This window comes from Solenopsis invicta, chromosome 6, assembly GCF_016802725.1.
Source record: "Solenopsis invicta isolate M01_SB chromosome 6, UNIL_Sinv_3.0, whole genome shotgun sequence".
Classification (NCBI taxonomy): Eukaryota; Metazoa; Arthropoda; class Insecta; order Hymenoptera; family Formicidae; genus Solenopsis; species Solenopsis invicta.
Window position 1 is genome coordinate 8,418,761 of NC_052669.1, and position 22,107 is coordinate 8,440,867.

The window sequence follows — 22,107 nt, forward strand, 5'->3', positions numbered from 1 at the left end:
ATCAGCTATCGATGTCGGAAACTTGTGGACGATGCTAAGCTTGTCGCGGAGACCTTGCTCTCGTCTATTAAATATACGCTCTTAATTAGATTCGATGTAATAAATTGTGGAGAGTATTTTACATAAATTTCAAATTTTTATAATTATGGAAGCGAAAAAGAGAGAAAGAAGAAATGTCGTTTATCAATTTTTCATAAGTTTTAATAATTTAATTTCTTAATTATCTGTGAAATGACAAGAGCATATAAATATTTTCATAAATACGTGAAAAGTCACTTCAAGTAATATTCATCGATCCAGCATGTTCCCTGTCATGTTCGCTCGAAGATGAAGCTCCGCATTGTATATTCGAAAAAGTCGTAATGCGATATCTCGCGTCTCGAGACGAGGGAGATCAAAATTAAACTCGACAAGCATCTCGTTCATTAATACTCCCAACGCGCGGTCTATTGATGGTGCGGCAGAGTTGGATGGCGAAATCGATTTAGGAGGAGACGCCACACGGACATCGATAGTCCCCGCTCGCCGGCGGCGAGGACAGGATAGCGCCGTGTACGCCCGATAACGATCTCCCCACAGGACGATTATTTACAATTCCAGCCACCCACTCTCGCGGCCCGGGTTGTGCTTCAATTTTTGTCGCCGAGCCGAGCACACGCTGTCGGTGAGAGGTTGAAGCTCGGGTCTTTTATCGGAGCGCGGTGAGGGAGGTGCCTCTCGCTCGCGCGGGGCCCTACGATCGTAAAATAGCCCGGAGGGCGAGCGAGCGGGTAGTGTTAAAGAGGCGCTCGACGGAGGATCGTTTACCTAATAATAGCAATAATATGTAAATGCGATGCGTATCGAGCCGCCATCGAAAGAAGGGGCCGCGCGCTACGACGCCATTGTTTGCAAATCTTCGGTCGAGCGAAAGATCCGGCGAGATCGGCACCGATGCAGTCTGACTCCTCTTCGCTGCTCGGGATGCGAAGAGGTTTTTCTCTTGCACGCGTCGAGTATTGCGCGCGAGCGATGTTATTCGCGGGAGTACGTTAAAGACGAGTAATGGAGACTATCAAATACCAGAAAGAGTTACTTTTCTGTTGATAGCACACGTTAAGTAAAACAAATTTTAATAAGAAGTCTGAGATGAGGTCGAGATAACATGCCTAATTTCCTTGCATCTTTATTTATTTTTTTATTTTTTTAACTAATCGTAACTTATTAAGTCTAAAAAAAAAGCTGCAATATTGTTTGTTTAAAATAGGTAAAGTTATCGCAACTTTCTTTTTACGAGTGTTTCAATTTGTCAAAAAAATTACGAACTTGTGCACGAATCTAATAATTAAATACAAAATATATATTTATTTACAATATATTTTTGATGCGACAAGAAGCAGAAAATATTACGAGAATTCAAAGGTTAAAGATATACATTTAAAATATATATCTTCAAAAAGACACTTATGTACACATGTTCCTTTTCAATGTTTGATCATCGATATGTAAATTGTAATATATAGTTATATTTATAGATTACACGTTGCGGACATCGCGCATTAGGATCGTATATTTTAAAGGGTTACCGAAGGTGTACACGTACGTGTGTGTGTGTGTGTGTGTGTGTGTATGTATGTGTGGATATATAATATGCATTATATATATAGCACGATGATAACTCGATTGGATCTCGTCACGCTCCGAGAATACGCGCGATTCGAACGATCATTACGTATTCACGTTATTAAGCGCGCGAACGAAATGTAATTCTGTAATACGGCGCGGGATGGAACTTTTCAGAGTTCGTCCTGAATGGATTAATGAACCGAGTGACATGGGATCTTTCCTCTCTCTCTCTCGCTGATTGGGGCAACACTTAAGGAATCTGGCCAGTCATCTTTACCTTCGTTTGTCGTCGTTCTGAACGAGCAACGAGCCGCGTCCTGACCTTTCTCTCTTTTCCCTCCTCCTCTTTTTTTCGATGTCAATTCTCTCGTCGGTTCCTTCGATACGTTCAAATTCCCTTTATATCATCGGGTGAGATTGCTTTTCGAGATCGTTAATGCACTCACGTTATCGCTGCTTAATACAAGATACAAACTGTACACTTGTGTTTATCGATGTTATTACGTTCCGCGCAACTGATGAATTTATAGCCAAAGCTTAATGTACAAATGGTGTAAAGAATTAGCATTGATTTTTCCATCAGTGAGATAAGAGACGCGTGCTTTGTAATACAATTCAATGCTGGAACTTTTTTATCATTCTTGCCTTATTATTAGATAATTATTTTCATATAATTAATAACGATATTTTTATAGAGTTGTATAACAGATAATTTATGGTAACTTTTTATTACTGGTTAAGTTAGTAGCAGCTAATTACGAATTCGTCGATAGGATCGTGTTTTGGAGGAAAGAGAAGAATCGCTCCTCTCCACTATATCTTATGTGGAATAAAACTTGGAGCCGGTAAATTCTCGCGATATTACTTTCCTTAGGTGCATTCAATCAATGTCCGTCAACGTGAAAAATGTATTTCGAATCGGAGAAAGCAAAAGGACCGGCGAAACTCGGAAAATTTCATAGATCATTGGCCATCGCCGAATGCAAGAGAGAGAGAGAGAGAGAGAGAGAGAGAGAGAGAGAGAGAGAGAAGTTATCGGGAATTCCTCTTACAAGATTTCCTTGTGAGGTCTAACTTCGCTTGTGCTTTCGCGCTAAAAAAAGTAGAAAAAAAATTTGCAAATTATCCTCCGGAACACGAAGCAACATTCGTCGATGAATTTATCTTCTAATTCATCGTTCGAGAATCTGGAAATCACGTATAGAGTTGGACGTCGCGTATTTTAAGTTGAACGCTAAACAGCGTAAATGTGCCGGCGCAAAACGTAAGAAGGCAATATACGGGAGCATTCGCGGCAGTTTGCCGCGGCGACGTCGTGAGCAAAAATACGGCTAGGTGAAAGGACGTAAAAGGAAAGCGCGCGAAAGAAAGCGCACGAGAAAGGAGCTGAGGATCCTTCGCTCTGATATCATTGCGGCTCATCTTCCTCGCGTGCCTTTTTCTCTCTTTCTCGCCGCGATTATACAATCGACGTTAGCCCTCCCCTTCTCCGCGCACACACATACGCGTATACAGACGAAGATGGTAGAGCCACATAGGCGCGCGTAACAAGAACGACATGCCTCGCGCGACGTGTGCGCTCTCGTAGTGACAATGTAAGTGGAGTCTTCGGCGAACGTCGGCCACCTTCGTCGGTCGACTTTATCCGGCGGGGGAGGAGGGAACGGCAAAGAGGGCGAATTTATCTCGCGGGGACTCCTCGCGCGCGCGGGGTCCGGTATCGCAGGGGTAGGGATGTCGCGAGAGAGAGAGAGAGAAAGAGAAAGAGAGAGAAATGTGGCGAGACACATGGACCCATCGCAGAATCAACGGAGAGGGGGATGAAGAGAGAGAGAGAAAGAGAAAGAGAGAGGGAGGGAGGGAACGAAGAAGGGAGCAAAGGGAGTGAGAGGGAACCGACGTGTATTTAGCATTCCCCATACCGACACAGCGTCTCGTTAGCTGTCTTCTCTCGCTCTCTCTGCTTTTGCCGGTCTCTCTTCGTTGATGGAGCACATAGAACGCGGGTACGAGTCCGTAAGATCCGAGGGGGTGGGTGCAGGGGTGAGAGAGAGGGAGGCGAACGAACGTCACTCGAAGCTGGGGATGCTGGGTAGGCGTGGACCATGGACCACCCTGTCCACGGCGGCTGGAGGGGAGACCACGCCACCGCGGCCGTCGAAAGGGGGGCAGTCGGGCGCGAGAGGCATCGAGGGGTGACGAAGGAAGGGGTGAGGGGCGCCTTGGACAATAATAATTATTATACACGCCAGAGTTTTGCAAATGCTGTCCTTCGAGGGTGGCTGGGGCTAAAAGAGAGAGAGAGAGAGAGGGGGGGGAGGGAGAGAAAGAGACAGAGAGAGACGTAAGGGGCGGGAGGAAGAAGGAAGGGGAGGTCGGTGGACGGAGAGTAGGTGCCGGGAACGGCCGCTATCTCGCCCGGTCACACAAGCGCAGGAGACAGAGAGGAAGGGTGAGATGGGCGAGATGCGAAGGGGGAGGCGAGTGATTCTTAAACGGGATCGTTATGCGAGTCTTTCCCGTGTGCTCTCTTCCTTCTCTTCCATGCTCTCTCTACGATTGCCTCCTTCCCTCCCATTTCTTGTGCTCTTTCCTCATTCCCCACCCCCACCCCTGTCCCTTATATACTTGGCCGTTCGTTTCACCCCTTAGACCTACCAGGGTGCCTCTCAGCAACCACCCCTTCGTTGCACAGTAGACGTATAGTAAGTGGACGATTCTGAATCCGTATTGGAAGAAAGTCCTATACGTACGTGTATTGCGCGAGATGGATCTGTGAGCGTGTGTATCTGTGTATGTGTGTGCGCAGATCACACGTCACATATCGAGTCTCGAGAGCAGACGCAGCCCCTTCCGTCTGCCCCCTTCTGACCTGACGAGACGTCCACGAGCGGAGAAAGCCCTTCTTCTCCTTTCCCTCGCGCCGCTCCGCATCGTCTCGTTAATTTTGTCAATTTTGTCGGTACGTCTTCTTTCATCTTTCTTATCCTTCGCCTACTTCTTCATCTACCTTTATCCTATTCTTTATCTCCTCCTATTTCATTCAATAAGAAAAATTGCGATAAGTGCAATTTTGCCGCAAAATTGCAAAATATGGAACTGTTTCTCAATATAATTCAATCTTAATGAAATTTTAAATCAAATCTGAAAATTCCAGTTAGCTTTTACATTTAACACATATAATGTAGCACATTTTTGTTCCAGATCAATTAACAAATTTTCGACAACAATAAAGAATCTTTATGATTTTGCACACAAGTCCTTGACCTCCTTGTCAATCTTCTCAGCGATTTCGCGCGCATTTCGAGAGATGTATACGCATCGCGTAACATGGCTGAAACGTATCCAATCGCTTTATTCTTGTAACGCGACGGCGAGGGCGATCGTTAATTTCGGCCGAGGCCACGCGACGCCGTCGGATTTTCCAAGCGGACGGGAAGCCGAAGAGGACGAGGAGCGCGCTATTCGCCAGGGAAATATACACTTTTATAACTCGTTTCTCTCCTCGCACTAGCACTGGCAAATCCCTCTCTTGACGGGGACATTTCTGAATTTTAGACGCTTTAAACATCGTGATTTGGCATACGAGCTTCATGCGTACTGCCTGTGCGTCGTAAAAGAAGTCGACAGAAAGGAGGGAGGGAGAGAGAGAGAGATATGTCGTTGATCTCTATTCGAGGAAATTGTGAATTTTTTCTTCACTCCAAAATATTAAAAAAATTGCAATCGCGTAAGGAACGTGAATTTTTTATATTATTAATTATATTTTTAAGAAACAAAAGTATTTTTAAGATTATAAGTGATCGCAATGTATTTCATTGCATTTTAATTAAAGTCAAGCTCAAGTAAAACAAAAAACATAAGTGCAAGAGGAGAAGCTGAATCAATTGAAGAAGCTGCGTGCGTTAAAGACGCGTATGTACAGATTTATATAAATTAAAAATAATATCACGTCGTGATCACAACGTATTCTCATCTCATTTCGAATCGATTGCTTGAAAGACACAGCTGCTCGCACAACTAAAGCGACTTAGACTTAAACTTGGCCGTTCCCGAAAAGCATCCTTATCCCACGACAGTTGGGACAACGCTGGCGCGGGTACGTGAATCAGAGGATTTATTATTTAGTCGGACATATTTAGCGGCGCACGTAGTAGACAGGGACGTATTCTTCCTCTACGAAAGCTACGCGCTCGTTTCGGCACGTACGTATGTATGTACACGCGAACGTAGGCGCTCGGATGCAGGGTGCTCGGGCGGTGTGTGCATTATGCACCGGCAGACTCGGTGGAGCCGAGTCGGCGGCTGCATGTATGCACTTGACTGCGTACACTTGTCCCCGCTTATCTTCATTAGCCACGCGTAGAATGAGGATGAGAAAAATTCATTTTTGTAAACTCATAATTCGACTATACGGAAGGTACTCTCTCACAAAATAGAAAAAAAAATGTCGATTTCAATTCCGACAGTTATAAAGACCATCATTAATGATCCTCATTATGCTTGATTCTGATATATTTTTGTGCAAAGGAAAACACGTTTCTGAGATAGTTAATTCTATATTAAAATTGAACCTGATGTATTTTAACATATCAATTAATTTCGTAATCTCTCATTCTAGGATCAAGTTTATTACGACATTGAATCTTTAATATATTTTATTGTATCTTTCATATTGTCAAAATGATAGGATCGATACAGCTGGTAGGTATATTATCGATTACGATTGTTCTGCGATAGTATACTTTTTTAGTTTAATAATCTCACCCCTTTTGCAGCACGTCGTAGTTCGCACGCAATGAATATGTGAAACATTATAGTAATGCGAATTTATGTAAGGCAATATGATTGATAGTTGGTAAAACCGTGTAGAAAAGAAAAAAATAGAGCGAAGCAACAATGCTGTATCATTACGCGCATCGCGTGTATTGCCGAGCTAAAGGGTGAATTTTAAAGAGACTCTTTCTTGGAGCGACTTGCCGCTTTTTCATCGCGTTTGCTTGGCGTTTCCCGGAAAGAATGGATTAATACGCAAGTAACAAGGCTTGTTATTGTTGCACGAAAAATTCTCTACTTCGACTGTTATCTGACATACAACCTTATATTCTAGCATACATCTGTCATCCGGCATCAATCCGTGTATTTATATCACGTGCAAGATATTGCACACGCCGTACGACTTGATATTGTAAAAAGAAGTTTGTCCCTCAAATCTTTTCTGACATTTGTCGAAAGAATGTTTTTTTCTTCCCGTAATTGTATCGTGCGAAATATAGGTTAAATAACGAAGATGTAGAAAACATTTTCATAGAAAAAGTACCACGCATCATTTTGAAGAAATTCGAGATATGAGGATATCGTTGTTTTCACCTCATAATTTTTCGGTAATTATGTTTAACAGTGCTCCATCTTGTTCTACTACGTGCAAACAATGAAATGGCCCCAATAATGGATGTTAATTGGCTTGTTTGGTGTAGCAACCCCGATATTTGTACGCGTTTACATGCAGTTCTACGAAGACAATATTGAGGCGAATCAATATCGCGCAGCTAGTGCGCGTGCCAGTTTCGATAGCGAGCGCCGCGGTAGTACGATATAATTTTCTGTTGTTATAAAATTAAGTACCCCGTAATTTTGTTTTATTAATTAATCAGTTATTACGTAAAAATTTAAGTCAGCTAAATTATTAATACTTCGAGTTAAATGGAGGAGATAGAGGAAACGGAAATTTTCTTAGAAAGAAAATTATCTTACATTTAAATATAAATATTAATAAATAAGAAAAATTATATATACGTAAACTTCAAAGATAACTTCGACATGAAGATTGCTAGGCTATTGCTTTGTATGCGGCGTATGGTAGAAACAACATATATTTCTTTCCGAAACAATCAAATAGTCTTTAATTACGTCAGAGAGAGAGCAACGTCGAGATCTAAACAGGAAACACCCCTTTCGCGGCGCCACGAGAGGCTGCGAAACCGCCCCTTTCTCAGCGCGCGTCACTCCCGGAAAGAGTTAATGAGTAATTAACAGAGCGCAAACGCGCGCCGGCGCGGCGGCGCAGCATCTCGTCGCACGGCCCGGGAATGATACCTCGGGGCACCGCCTCTCGTCCTCGTAATTACTGGTCATAACCGAGACGGAGAGACAGAGCAAGATCCTGGGTCGGGTCGAGTCGAGTCGAGTCGGTTTCCCGAGAGGGTGGACGAGGCGGCGCCGATGAGACTTTTCCGCTCGGCGGGCGAGAATTCGCGCCTGCGCCCCGCTGTTAATTACACGGGAGAGGGTTGCCAATCGGAGGAAAAGCCACCCCTCGCGCAAACGCGCTAATGATAATTACTGACCAATTGGGCCGACACCACCGCGTCGTTGCGGACCAATCGCAGGATGTTGTCCGGAAAGAAAGGAAAAGCGAAGGGAAACGGGCAGAGTCGGGGGAGGGGGTGGGGTGGCTCGAGGCTGGTCGATTGCGAAAGCGGTAATCTCGAGCGTACAGAGCCGATTACTTGAAGTAACGTTGTATAAAACTTTAGAAATTTAGGAAAACTACAGGAAAATTCTATTGTTACTATTATTGTACGATTTAGTAAGTCGAAAAAAGTTATTGACGTAACGTTGTCATCTTTAAGCAACAGTAACAACTAAGAAAGACGACTAAAAATATCTTCTTGATTTTGTGTCCTTGTAACTTGTAAATTTCTTAAAAAATATATTTTAAAAGTGTGCACCAATATTCGATTTGCTTTCTTTTATGAAGGCTTAGATTGAAGACAAAGATAGTTTTGATCTCGCGGAACTGCTGCACTTCCGTCGAGCTGCGCTTAAACGTCGTCACTTTTCCTTTAACGCTGCTGTAGTAGGATTTTTACAGCTGACGACGAGGTCGATGCATCCGGAAAAGTGCATATTGCGCGTTATGCGCTATCCAATGAGTGGCGAAGCGGAATGTAACGCTTCGCGTTTCGCTCTTACTGTCGCCCACCTCCCGGTAATTCCTTCCTGGTAACACGTGTGTTACGAGCGCGGTTGCTCGTTTCCGGAAAATTACCGGTTCGAACGTCGGCGAATTAGGAAAAAAAAAGAAGGAAGCCTGGCCCGATCCCCCGCGCATTATTATCCTGCGCTGGCTTCTTTTCGCTCATTAAAATCGAATTTACTCGTGGCATTTGAATGTGCCATAGGTGTCCGCTCGTTTGTCTCCTATTCGGCGTATACGGTGACAGACACGAACATACGTGACAGATACAAATTGTGACATGACAACAATATACTGAACACACCGGGCAAATCTTTTAGCGTTTAAAGCAGCTGCAGATACATGAGAATAAATGATAATTATTTAGATGTTAATTATCTCTCGTATTGCTTTTCTACTTCAAATTTTAATAAAAAAATATGTTTATTCTCATTTATCTGACGGTTTAAAAAAGCTTTTAAGAAAAGGAAGCTCAAGTTTCTGACGTATTTTGCGGTAAATAATAAATCATTCTTTACACAAAAAAATTATAGGGTGAAGAATCGTTTAATATTTATGAAGAAAAAAAAATAGTTTGTATATGAAACTAAATACTTTTTTAATCCTTGCAACGTTAAATAGCAGAATATTTAACGCACGTAATTTATTCGTGTATTAATAAAAATTGCTTTTGCACATGCTGCATTATTTTTTCTGCAATTCACTTTGGATATTGAAATTTTCTACGCCGCGCTGGTTCGTGCCGTACACCGAGTTAATGATTTTCGAAATAACTGTGACGAGTGAAACCTGTCGCAATCGCGCGCGTATAATTCCTGATGATGGAGTATTTAATTGTTCTGCACCCACTTCTTCATTATCATATAAATTCTCATGTTTACTTTCCATGCGGTCGCCGTTTGATGTAACGACCACCGGCTGATTTGCATAAAATTTATATTTAACGTTGGAGTAATCGAATGGGAGACGGGCATATCTTTAGATTCAACTTATGATACAAGAAATTAACTGTCAGAATTTCCGTGACCGACTCGGTTTGAGAGTTTATATGTTTTAACATTTTATCTTGCACAATGCATCAATTCATAATGGATATGTATAATTTCGTTGTCAAACGTAACGATGCATAAAATTGAATTCTTCGGAAATTGCTTATATCTTTGTTATAATAGAGTATTAAGAATTTTTGCGCATTCACAATTTGACGCCATCATTCAATAAACTCACACTTTTTGGTGCGAAACTTAATGATGAGTTTTTCGTTTTCTAAAATTTAACTTTTTAGATTAGTTTGGTTTTTGTGAAAAATCCTTTAATCAATAATAGTAAAAAAAAAAAAATGATTTATTTAATACGATGCGATAGAGAAACGACGAATATTTGGTTTAGCAAATATCTTTATCGAATGGCTCTCGAAGCCATCGCTGAGCGAAGCGGATCATCCGTACGTGGGGAAAAGAAGTCGGGGGTCCGGTCACCCCCTTTAGAAGTCAGGTTCGGACAAGAGGGGAGGTCGAAGAGGAGACAGGAAGGTAACAGGTGGTGCGCGGAACTAAATACCCCCTTCTCTCGTCCGCTCGCTCGATTGCCCCACCATCGGGGGACTCTCATCGGTCCCATACAAGTTGTGGCCCCTAAGACAAAAACTAGCTACTGGGTTCCGTCTGTGGCTGCGCGGTTACCTGATAATCCTCCTCCCAGCCTCCGCTTCTCCCCCCCCTCCCCCGGTCGGCTCGGCCGCGCTAGAATCTCAGCACGTCATTTTCTCCTCTTCATTTTCTTTTCATGAGTCGGCTACCGAATGATTAACCCTTTGACTGGCGCTCGCGCTATCAATCTGTCCGTTCCGCTAATTCGCGATTTTATGATTTTCTTTATAACACGTTGATATCAAGAATGTTTTATTGTTCAACGGTTCAATTACGAGCCCTACTTCAAATTTTTTTTTTTAATAATCGCAAATAACAAACTCGCAGCATGAAAGTAATATTATACAGAAATAATTAGTTATCGCATTCACAACGTTTGTTAACAAAAATATTTTTCTGTTCTCTCGATCCTTATTTCTCGTAACAAGATTAAACTCGGATTAAAAAAAAAAAAGAATAAAAGAAAAACAGAAAATATGTAGCGTATTTCTTGTTACAGTGCGCATCCCTTTATTTTCTTACTTCTGGCAGCAATCACGATCTCATCGCGCCGCTCGCATCGCTTCTTTTTCTCGCGGCTAATTAAATTTTTCACGATAAAATTGCAGCTTCGCCGGGGCGCGCCGACTTGAGAATAAATCTGGCGAGAATCGAGAGAGATAGACCAAACGTGCGAGGGACAACGGGCGCGAAATTACACGTCGGGCCCAGACCCGTCTCCCTTATTAGACGATCGGAAAGCTCAAATCCAGAATGCACACTCGCATTTCGTCTGTGCGCGCGTTCTCTCTCGACAGCGAAATGATAATATTAGAACGAAGAGCGGTGGCGGCCGAGTCGGTAATTACGCGTAGTCCCGCAGGAGAGGCGAACCCCGCGCGGTATATTAACCACCGAATTTGCATCGAGATACAATCGGAGAAATGGGGAGAGATACCTTCACACCCCCCTTTCCGCGCGCGCGTCGATTTCGCCGCGTCGGGAGATTTCCGGGACCGGCAATTAACAGTAATAACCTATTCCGCGCGCCAATCAATGCTAATTGACATCGAGAGGAGCGAGCACCCCGCGAAAGGAGAACGCGAAAGCCCCGGGAATTCTATTCGTGTATATATATACGCGCGGGCACACCTGCGCATTCGCCAATCGGGCGAAAATTGCGCGCAATTTGCGCGAAAATAAAATCAAAATGTGGACGACGCACGGTGGATTCGAAAGGGCAGCCCGCTCCGCGAGAGGAGCGGAGATGCCTCTGCCCTTCCCCTCTGCCCCTTCGTTCTCGCCAGCAGCGCAGGGCGGATGCACGCTTCGAGTGGCTAATTTTCTTCCTTCTCTTCGCTAGAGGCCTCCCCCTTCCTCCCTCCAGCACCCCATGTGATTTCCCGTCCTCCTCTCGCGGTATATCTTTCCTCTCTGCCGAGGATGAAACGACCAGCGCTTTGATGGAGGACATCTCGCCGCTAATTATGATTAATTTGTGAGACGAGCGAGCGAGGACCTCGAACCCGGCAGCTACCGGGGGCGCGGGGCATCCAGGGGGACGAAAAGGGCCGGGGAGAGAGGACGTAATTAATATTCTCAGCGGGACGGCGCTGCAACGTCACGTGAACGTCACCCAGGTGACTCCGTCGACGATTTCCCCGTTCCGAGTCCGGGGGAGCTTTCTTTCGGTCCAATCGTACGCACGGCCGCTTTGCGCTGCGTAATTACGCGTTCGATATAATTGCGCGATGATTATTCACGACTGGTTATCCCGCGCCTTTAATGCACGCGTTATTAGACGCGAGCGAAGACGCGAAGTCACCCGGCCGCCGCGCTGGGGCCGCGGCGAGCGCATCGCGGTTATTCGAAATGCGAGAATTACGAGTGCATTTAACTTCGTAATGATAATCCCCCTAACTGACTCGTCGCGTTCCGTGAATTCTCGAGTTTGCGGATGAGTGAAGATGGTGCCGTATTATACATAGATAAAATTCGGCAGACTCGCAGCGAATAAAAGCGCAATCCCTTTAATTTCACAAACGACATTAATTTCTACAAACTCCTCGTTATACCTCGATGCTCTGTGGATTTATTTCCCTAAGTAACGAATCTTTTATTCATGTTAATGTGTATTCCTTATAAAACGTATTCAAATGAAACGGCTACTTCTCCGAATGGATTAATAGGCACGCGATACGATCTCGCGATGGTTATTCGTGACAACGATCTCGCTTGCTTAATGCACGTGTTATTAGACGAATAACAGCATCTCTGTTATAGGATGATATAAGAGACGCGATTTACTCAAATCTGAAATAATGTATTTTATATAATTCTTAAATAGCCCCTTTATACCCGACATCCTTGACTCTCGATTCCCATTAACTCCAAGCTGCGAGTTTGAACATCAAGGATCTTCGACTTTATAAACATTTACATTTATAATCGATTTTACAAAAATTGAATTTTTTTTATATCAATTTTTTTTCACCTCGTTAACGTTACGATTCGTGCATCGTGAGATTGCGAAAGAAAAAAAGGGAAAATGCGTGTGATCTAATAAAAATAAAGCCATTAACTCTGGCTGGATTCAATATAGTGCGCGATCATTATTCATAATTGGCCAGTTTCTTTCTTTAATGCTCGTATTGTTAGATAATAGGGTTTCTCGGATTTAAAAAGGAATATCGTGAGGATTCCGCGCGATGAAGGAGCAGTTGTGATTAGATTAGGCACGTTAAGAACGCTGCGGAAATTAAAATTTCAAACAGACATATACATTACGAAATTGGACGGCTATACGTCGGCGATACCATTACAGTTTTTTTTTAGTCTTATTTCGATTTCTTGCAGTCCCGCAATGTACCATAATTGCATGCTTGATATAATTGCGAGCAATTACTGTTAATTACTGCTTAATATGAATTAAATTGTTCTGACGTCACGCGGCGAAGGGGTTTGATCATTTCTCGAATCGCGTGTGACTGTAATTACAGGTCAAACATAATTATATGAGTGATTATCGGTAATTATTTAGTAATCCGAGGTCGATTGTCGCTCGGCAGAATTGAAAAACCATTTATAAACTTCTGACAAGGAAATTCTTCATAATCGACGATTTCGCGAAATTATACTCGATTATACCGTGCTACAAAGTATAATTATCAAGAACAATTTTAAAAAATATGTATTTGCTAATTAAAATTTCAAGGTAAAAGTTCAAAGAAAAAGATGAAATATTTGTCTCACGAGATAATGTAAATGAATAAAGGCTGCAAATACACATTTTATATCTCCAAGAATTAGCGTGCTGTTTTTACATTTGATATACATTTATTTTATTTATAATTACATCGAAATTGAGACTGAGCTCACATTCTGTACGAATACGCGTGACCGGCATTATTGACTCGCAATGTGGTATATCGGTGATTATTACACCAATCAATTCGCGTCCGAAGGAAGGGAGGGTTCGTGATGGCGTGGCGAAAGGGTTTAATTACGTGCGTCTCGGCGATGACGAAGACAAATACCTAAGTGTGATTGCCAGTAGTAAACTCGTCGAGTTTTCGATCAGCTGGTACCACCGTGACTAAAGTTCCTCTCGACGTGCCTCGACCGCGATGCGAGAACGTTGCCCGTCACCGTCTGGACGTGATTGAGTTGCACCGGATTCGGAAAGATCGTTTTGTATCATAGTGCCGACGATTCAATAAAAAAACAAAAAAAACTTTCGTTTCCCGGCTATTGAATTATTCTCCCCTTGGCTAGCAAACGTGAATTACTTTGCGCTTCTGCGGCACAGTGCCAACAAAATTGAATTTAAATTTGTATTTTGTGATACTTTATATATCGAAGCTGATATTTCTTCTAGTATACATACACGAAAAGAACGGTTTTGTTAAAGTGTCCAAAAATTTAGCTGGATACAGATCTGAAAAAAATTTTGTTGGGCCATCAAAATAATTATACATGCCGTCAAACGTGATGAGCAAAACTGCAAAATGTTTTGACATTTCAGCAACTAATTTCACTATCTTACGTAATTATTTTGATGGCCCAACAAAATTATTTTCAGATCTATATCCAGCTAAATTTTTGGACACTTCAGCAAAACCGTTCTTTCCGTGTAAAAATAAAATTATATATATATATATTTCTATTAATTAAAAGCAGTTATATTTAATATAACTAATTCATATATTTGGTCTCATGAATATTCTTCTGTCCCAATTATTTTATCGTACAATTATTGCTTCGCATAGTTATGTAAATCAGATAAAAAATTACTAAGAATAAAAGAAGAAATAAAGAAATATTTCAACATAAATATTAAACATGTACAGAAAAGAAGAAATTGAGGCAAGTTTTCGAAATTTTAAATGACTATCCGTAAGATAATCGTGAAGAAGCGGATTTCCGACACGCGCTCTCTCGAAGCTTATTAATCTTTATTAAGTGCAGCGCCCATACTTAAATTCGCATCCCCGAATATCCGGCGGCTCAAGGGCAAGGGTAAGGGCCAAGGGCTCATTCTTAGGCAGGACTGTTGGTCGGTCTTTTACGCTTTCGCTCGGCAATCTGTCTCTCGAAACCGACAGCGGCGGTGTCACGCCTAGTAGCCGCGGCTAGCCGCGCGTCGGGAGAAATTTTAATAAACGGTTCCCCGGGTTACCGATGCCCGCATACATACGTAACACGAACCTACGCGGTTGAAGTGTGGAGGTGCTGCCCGTTGCCTGGTAGCCGGTAGGACGACGCGGTCGGGGGAGAGAGGTTAATCACCCACGCTGGATTTTAATAAACGGTTCGGGGGGCAAACAAAGCTGGCCATCAATAACCACGGCGCTGCCTCGCTCTCTCATTCTCCCTCGTCCCGTCTCTCTTCCTCCATCCCGGCACCGGGGGCCCCCACGACCCACCTCACCGCCTGACCGACCCGCGGCCATGCCAGGGCCTTTGCCACCAGCTTGTCGAGTCTCGCAGCGGACAGCGAGATAGGCGGAGATTGTATCTCCGTGGTTATTAATTAACCGGCGAGAAGGGAAGGCCCCCTTTCATCACCTCGCAAACGATCTCGCCTTCAGCGAGAGAGGGCCCTCGGCCTTGCCCTAGCATACAGATAGCATGCAGCCGTAGCTCCTCTCTCTTGATACAAGTACTCGGATCTTTATGTACGCATATAACAGAGGACAGATCATTATATAGAATACAAGCTACTGAAATTATCTATTATAGATGTTATTAGGAATCATGGAAATTCTACGAGTATCGAGCAACGCATGGTTCTCATTCGTACTTACTATTTTGTTACTCTAAATCGAACACGATGCGAAATATTACGCGATAAACACATAACGTTATATTTTATTTTTTATTCAGGCAACTACTATGAAGCGAGAGATTAATTGCCTCATGAGCAACTTGTATTCCATATTATCTTGAAAGAAAAATTCTAATTCTTATCTTTGCGCTTCCTCTAAAAAGGATACCTAGAAGAGAGTACATATAGATAAGCAAAAACTAAAGTATTCATCGTTATCAATTGTATAAAAATATACCTGCTTGAATTATATTAATAGCGACACGAAAATAGAAGATTACGTTTTTTAAAGCGATGTGCGATTGGTGACAAACGCCATCATCTTCCTTGGTCCTTACGGAATTTGTAAAGAAAATGAAATCAGATCCAGCAAGATCCGCACGTCGCGATATCGAGATATCTCGCGGAAAAATCAATACGAAACAGCGTAATGGCCACTTACCCGTTTATGGACGTTCGACTGATGAACCAAGATAACGCCGACCTGGCTAACGAGTGCCAAGCCTGCAGGGGCAGCGAGTCGGATCTCTCCGCGGATCTTACGAGGAAAATTTCGGCGGCTTTGTCGGGCTGGTCGGCGTTGGGACCAGTACCAAGCGGAACCCACGAATCCAGCAGATCTTCTCTGATCTTGGTTTTGTCTACCCTGTACCACTGTAAAAATAAAAACGTAATTGTTAGCCTCGTAATTGTTAGCCTCGTCATCAAGATTTTACCTTCGCAGGACTATTAAATAATAAATTAAATTAATGCGAATTGTTGTCGTTCTCTCACATAAGAAAAAAGTACGTTCTTGTTTCGAGAATATCCTTAGTTTTGAAATGTAAATATTGAAAAATTAGATCATATAGCATTAAACACACATAATTTACTTGCATAAAGCAATTTTATTATTGCTTCATTAAAAAAAATATATTCTCAATATTCAATAAAAATTTTCGTGAATTGAGAGGAAGAAATACCCGAAAGTAAATAATATCTTCGAATCAGAAATTTAAATTTTTTAATACTGATATTATCAAAACAATCATTACACAATGATCTTTAGATGACTATTATAATAATGAAATAAAAATATATAATATAAATTTAATAAGTAACAAAATTAAGATTAGTAAATTTTTTTAAAGATTGTATATCCCTTCTTATATATAAAATAATGATTATTAAATATATTTATAATTTTAATTTGGTACTAATTTTTTCTATGTATTTTAGTTTTTGGAAAATTATTAAATAATAAATAAAATTAACGTGAATTTATCTTACGAGAGAGATTTCTACAAGAATAAATTTGTATATAAGATCTGTAGTATCCCCATGCGTGTACAATATTTTTATATAATGTACGATATAAAAACACAAAGTAATCAGAGATAATAAGAATTGATTTTCTCGGAATGTTGCGTAATCTTGCAGGCGAAATTATTTGACCGCTAAAATCATCTTGCTGCACAAAGTACATCAATTTGCAGGAATAAAATTCGTGAAGTTCCAAGTATATATTCCATTAACGTCCCACCGGGCGGGCTGCCGAAAATGTATTTCTCGCTTCATTACGGCCGCGTATTACGGTATTAACGATACATATATCCCTCGGTGGTGGATCAATTTTCCCTTCGAAGCTCTCACACATTTCGAAAGTTTGCGTAATTACGCGCTGCTGGGTTTCTTCTTTCATTTTTTCCCCTCGCGTTTTCTCTCGCAAAATACACATATCGTAATCGTCGTCATCGTCGTCGACGGAAGAACACGCACCGCCAGTGCCAGTTCGATACGGATGACGCCAGAGAGTTTCGACACGTTAATGCGCGAGAAAAATAAAATAAAATAAAAACTCACAAAATGATATATTTCATTAAGGCGCCTTACGCACGGTCGAGAACATTTTTCGCTTCATTATCGAAGCCGCGTATCGCAATATTAACGATTCTTTTCTCGCCTGCCGTCCGCGTTCGTGTCCTCGTTCTCGTCCTCGAGGAGAACCGCGAAACGGTGCACAGTCCGAAAAGCAATTACGTTGACCAGTCGGTCGGTTGGTCGGTTGGTCGGTCGGTCCACCGGGCCTTGCGCTACACGACAGATATCCGATTTCACCGTCAGCTTCCGAGAATGAGAACCAATTACGCGGCCCCGGGGCATTAAGGAATCGATCTAATTTGCGCGCGCGCTCGGCGGCTCGGCTCGGCTCGGCTCGGCGCGGCGCAGCGCGGCGCGGAGCGGTGTGGCTCTTAATGGCGAGAGAGCCAGCCGATGAAATTATACGAAAATGTAATCAAGGCGCTTTTTGTCTCGTTTCGCTCCGAGCGGGGCAGGGGCGTAATTAGGAATGCTTTTGCGCCTCGCGACGGGGGACACTTGTTGCTCGCTCCGCTCCTCTCCCGCTCCCTCATTTTCTCTCGCCGCTCGTCTTCCTCTGTCTCGTTTCCTCTCGCTTTTTTTTCTTCCTTCCTTCTTTCCGTCCCTTTCCCACTCGCGGGTGTCTCTCATTCTCGTCTCTCTCTCTCTCTCTCTTCTTCACCGTCCCGCTCTCCGCGCGCGATAGTCGAGAGCTCGAAAAAGGATGAAGAAGCCGCCGCGCCGCGCCGCGCCGTGCCGTGCCGGGGGAAAAAAGCCAGGAGATGGAAGGACCTCGCCACAGAAGGAGAGTAATTAACACCGTGATGCCCAGGTGCGCGGTCCTAAGAAGTCGTTTATGGATCGCTCGGTTGCCGCGGCCGCGTAGCCGGCCATCAATTAGATTCTCTAATTAAAACAGTCCGCTCTTCTCGGCGCGGCGCGGCGCGACGGTACATTAACTCGACTGTGCCCCGCACCAAGTCCCACCGATCGACTTTGTCATCGTCCACCGGGCGGAGGCGCGACGGATCGTCGCGTTTCTTGTTCGAGGGCCGAGCAGCTTGAAGACCCGCGATATAACACCTCGAGTTACTTACGGTATGAGAATGTCGGACTTTCGCAAAACGCGCTCGCTCTCTCGATCGATACTGGATGAGTAATCGTGTTTTGAACCAGCCTTCGCTTACATCTTCCATATCCTTCGAGAGGCTGCAACCTTTTTGGATGATTCAAAATATTTCTGTAATGCACAATGAATCGCGGAATTTAACATAAATGAATGTAATCTTGTATGTAATTGCACTTTTGTACTTTTCGTTCGCGAAATTTTATTTTCAGACGAACGAGTTTGTTAGAGAATTACACGCGTGCAACGTTAATGATTCCTTTCATAGTCTAGTCGAATAAAATATTTTTTACGTGTCGTACATACATAAATTAGAATATACAACATATTACAAAATTAATAATTTATAATAATTAATATTATATAATTATACAATTAATCGTATCAAATGCAATACATCCATAACAGTACTTTATTAGAGTCTGTAAATTAGATTTAAAATCTTTGAGAACCATCAATTATTTGAACAATCAAAAAAAAAGAAATCAAGTATTTATCTAATTATCTTAATGAAAACAAATATCTTAATTTCTCTTGGCACTGAACTTTTGACGCGCTTCCGTCTTGTTTTTCCTTTGACGTAAAAAGTACCATCGTCTTGGACCACTTGGAGGGTAATCCCGAAACAAAGAAGTCCGGCGGTGCGTGCAAGTGTGAAGGCGAGAAGGCGAGCACCTTCGCGGTGCTCGCGACACGACACGGCGCGGCGCAAAGAGGACGCCGCGCGTGCAATTTTAATTATGGCTACCAGCGTGTGTCGCTAATTGCAGGTAGCCCGACGCGCTCACCCCACGTCATCACACTTTGATTCAACTTTTTCCCCCGGGGCATTACAAATGGCTACCGACGTGGTCGCGCGCGCGCGCGCGCGCTGCTGCCGGACAGCATTCCTCTTCGTGTCATTAGTGGCGACTTTCTGCGCAGAGCTCGCCGGGACTCTAAGGGAAGGAAGGATCCGGGACGTGGCGGAGAAACGCAGACGGAGAACGAGAGACAATCGACTGCTACCACTGTGCCTTCCGTGTAGCCGTGTAGCCATGCACCAATCGCGCCTCTCGGCAACCGACAACAAGTAGCCGACTCGGAAATCGCAGCCATCTAAATCAACGTCGCGCCTTCACCGCGACGAACGGGCGAAATAACGCTGGGAGATCTGACGCCCTCGACCTCGAGATCCTCGCGAGATACGCACCGGCGCATTCGCACATGTCATTCAAGTATGAATTTCAGACCCGACGACAATTTCTATTCCTTTTTCCTAGCGCTTAATAAATACTTAGAAATTTCAGGCACGTTGATTGTCACGATTAAATAACTTTGTCCCGACATCATTTTTATATCAGCATATAATTTTCTTGTACTACTTAATTACATTTACTGTTCAATAAAACTCGACATACGATAAAATTTTTCTTTTCCCTTTCCAAAAAAAAGTGAATCAACAGCCGGCGTTCACGTATAGACAATTACGTATAACAATTACAAATTTTCTCATATTCGACAGTCAATGCATCAATTCGATTCGAAGAACTTGGCAGAAATAAATAAAGATATCTTTCGACGAAAAGATTCCAGTTGAGATTTTTTTTTTAAATTTATAGTACTTTGGTTCAATGTAAAAAGTTTCGATGTGGAATATTGCAAAATCGTATCGAGGAATGCGTCGTTAAGAATACCAGAATGTGGATGCGATTTTCCACAATTTTCAAATATAAAATAACGGGGTAACGTTTACGCGGTTATGCAGTTCGCCCTGTAACAATGGTGAGTTTCGCTCTATGATTTGAGATCCACGAGTAGTCTCTGTTGATCATCGCGGAGTTATGTTCAAAGGCGCACTCCGTCCGAGACGGTTATGCATCGCTTTATGCCGGTACGAAACGATGCATGGGAAAACTTGTAAAATGTAAACTGCGGAAGTGTAAACTGTAACGTGTTGGGCTATCATTCGGACGATCGGACTGTGTTTTCGCGACATAAATTTGCTGAACTGATATGTGTTTACCAAATTGGTTTCGTGCATTACATATTGCAGCGACAAATTTGCCAAATTTCAATTTTTTGCAGCATACAATTCTATCCAATTTTAAAGAAATCCTCTGTTCTTTCTTTTATCTGGATAAAAATACAAATATATATGAAATTTCGCACAGTATTGGAATTAATTATTTTTCTCAATCTCATTGTATGTCTTTATAAGTCTGCATATATTCAGTTTATGATTAAGTTTACGATTAAAATCAGTATCTAAATTAATAAAGAGAAACGTTCAATAATTGTTGAACTTTTTGTAAAGTACCTGGACTGAGCAAAATCCATTTAATTTATTTATTTTAATTAAACAAGATTGTTTTTTTCTTTTAATTGAACAGATGTGAGCTTTATTCACCTCAAGTGAACTTTATTCACCTTATAAGATAAACAGTTAAGAGCACAAAAAATAATGAGATTTTTGATAGTTGATAGTTTAAATCAATGCGTTTTGACTATTCTCAAGATACGCTATCGCGCTCGATAGATTGCTATAGTTTCAGCATCGCTCGCACGAGTCCGTTCTCTTCTGTTTTCTCGAGATCTCTTCCTCTTGTCCGGGAGAAAATTGAGCGGAGCACGCGTAAACCTGGCGCGAACTGCGAACGATAAACAACGTCGTCGAGCGGTTTATGCTTTCCGCGCGGAATACTGGAGATGTTTGGCCGCACAGCTACGCGGGGCTCCTCGGATTCCTGAGGCGTGTTGGATCGCGAGTCAAACGCATTCTCTTCCCGCGCCATTATGTTATTGCTGCCAGGGTGGCGGCGTGGCGGCGGGCCGACAGGCGTTATATCGGCGCCGTGGGAGAGGAACCGGAGAGCTCCCGTCCTCTCTAGACGATTTTTTTCCCGGCGAAAGAGCTTTCTTTCCCGCCTCGACAAGGGCAGCATGCGACGAGATTTCTGCGCCTTACAAAGGGACTTCGATCGCTTGGGAATTGGAATTAGAAGTTATGTTCGAACGAAATACTCGTCGGATGCTCACACATGGAAGTTGGAAAGCATTACGGAGATGCTTAGAATATAAGATTACTTGGAACTGATGTAGATAGGTTTTACCATTTCGGAAAAGAATTTGCAAAGTCTGAGAAGCTCTAAGAAAAAAATGAGTATTAAATGACTTAAATGCCATGTATCTGTAATTAATATTTTTAGATTAACATTCCCAATTGTATACTTTTGATAAAAGTGATATTTTATCTCTGTTGAATTTAATGAATGAAATTAATTCATTAAATATTGAAGTGTGACTTTAGAGGTGTACTGAAAAATAACACGAAAATTTCTACATCAAAAGATCGATTTGTGCAAAACTTTATTGAACGCCTGAGGTAAAATCTACGAGGTGCGCCGACGAGAAGCAGTCAGAGGAAAACTAAAGAAGCGGTGAAAGCGCGAAGCAAGCTGGTACCCCTTTCGTAAAAATCACACGAAGGGAGCGCGAGTGTCTTGATTGGGAAAGCAACGACGGTGTAACTAACCGTGAGGAGTTTTCATCGAGATCGACAATCGGCTAACGAGGCCGGTCGCGCCTAGAATATCAGTTCGTTTGCGCTGAAAAGAGAAGCGCA

The 22,107-nt window shown here is 42.7% G+C and overlaps 1 protein-coding gene across 1 annotated transcript in view; it reads right to left on the reverse strand.

Moving 5' to 3' along the window:
- LOC105196635 (methyltransferase-like protein 9) overlaps nucleotides 1-22,107 on the reverse strand; it is a 38,521-nt gene that overhangs the window by 7,392 nt on the left and 9,022 nt on the right. The window contains 1 exon segment of the mRNA XM_011162666.3: nucleotides 15,981-16,192. Within this exon segment, the coding sequence (XP_011160968.2) occupies nucleotides 15,981-16,192 (212 nt within the window).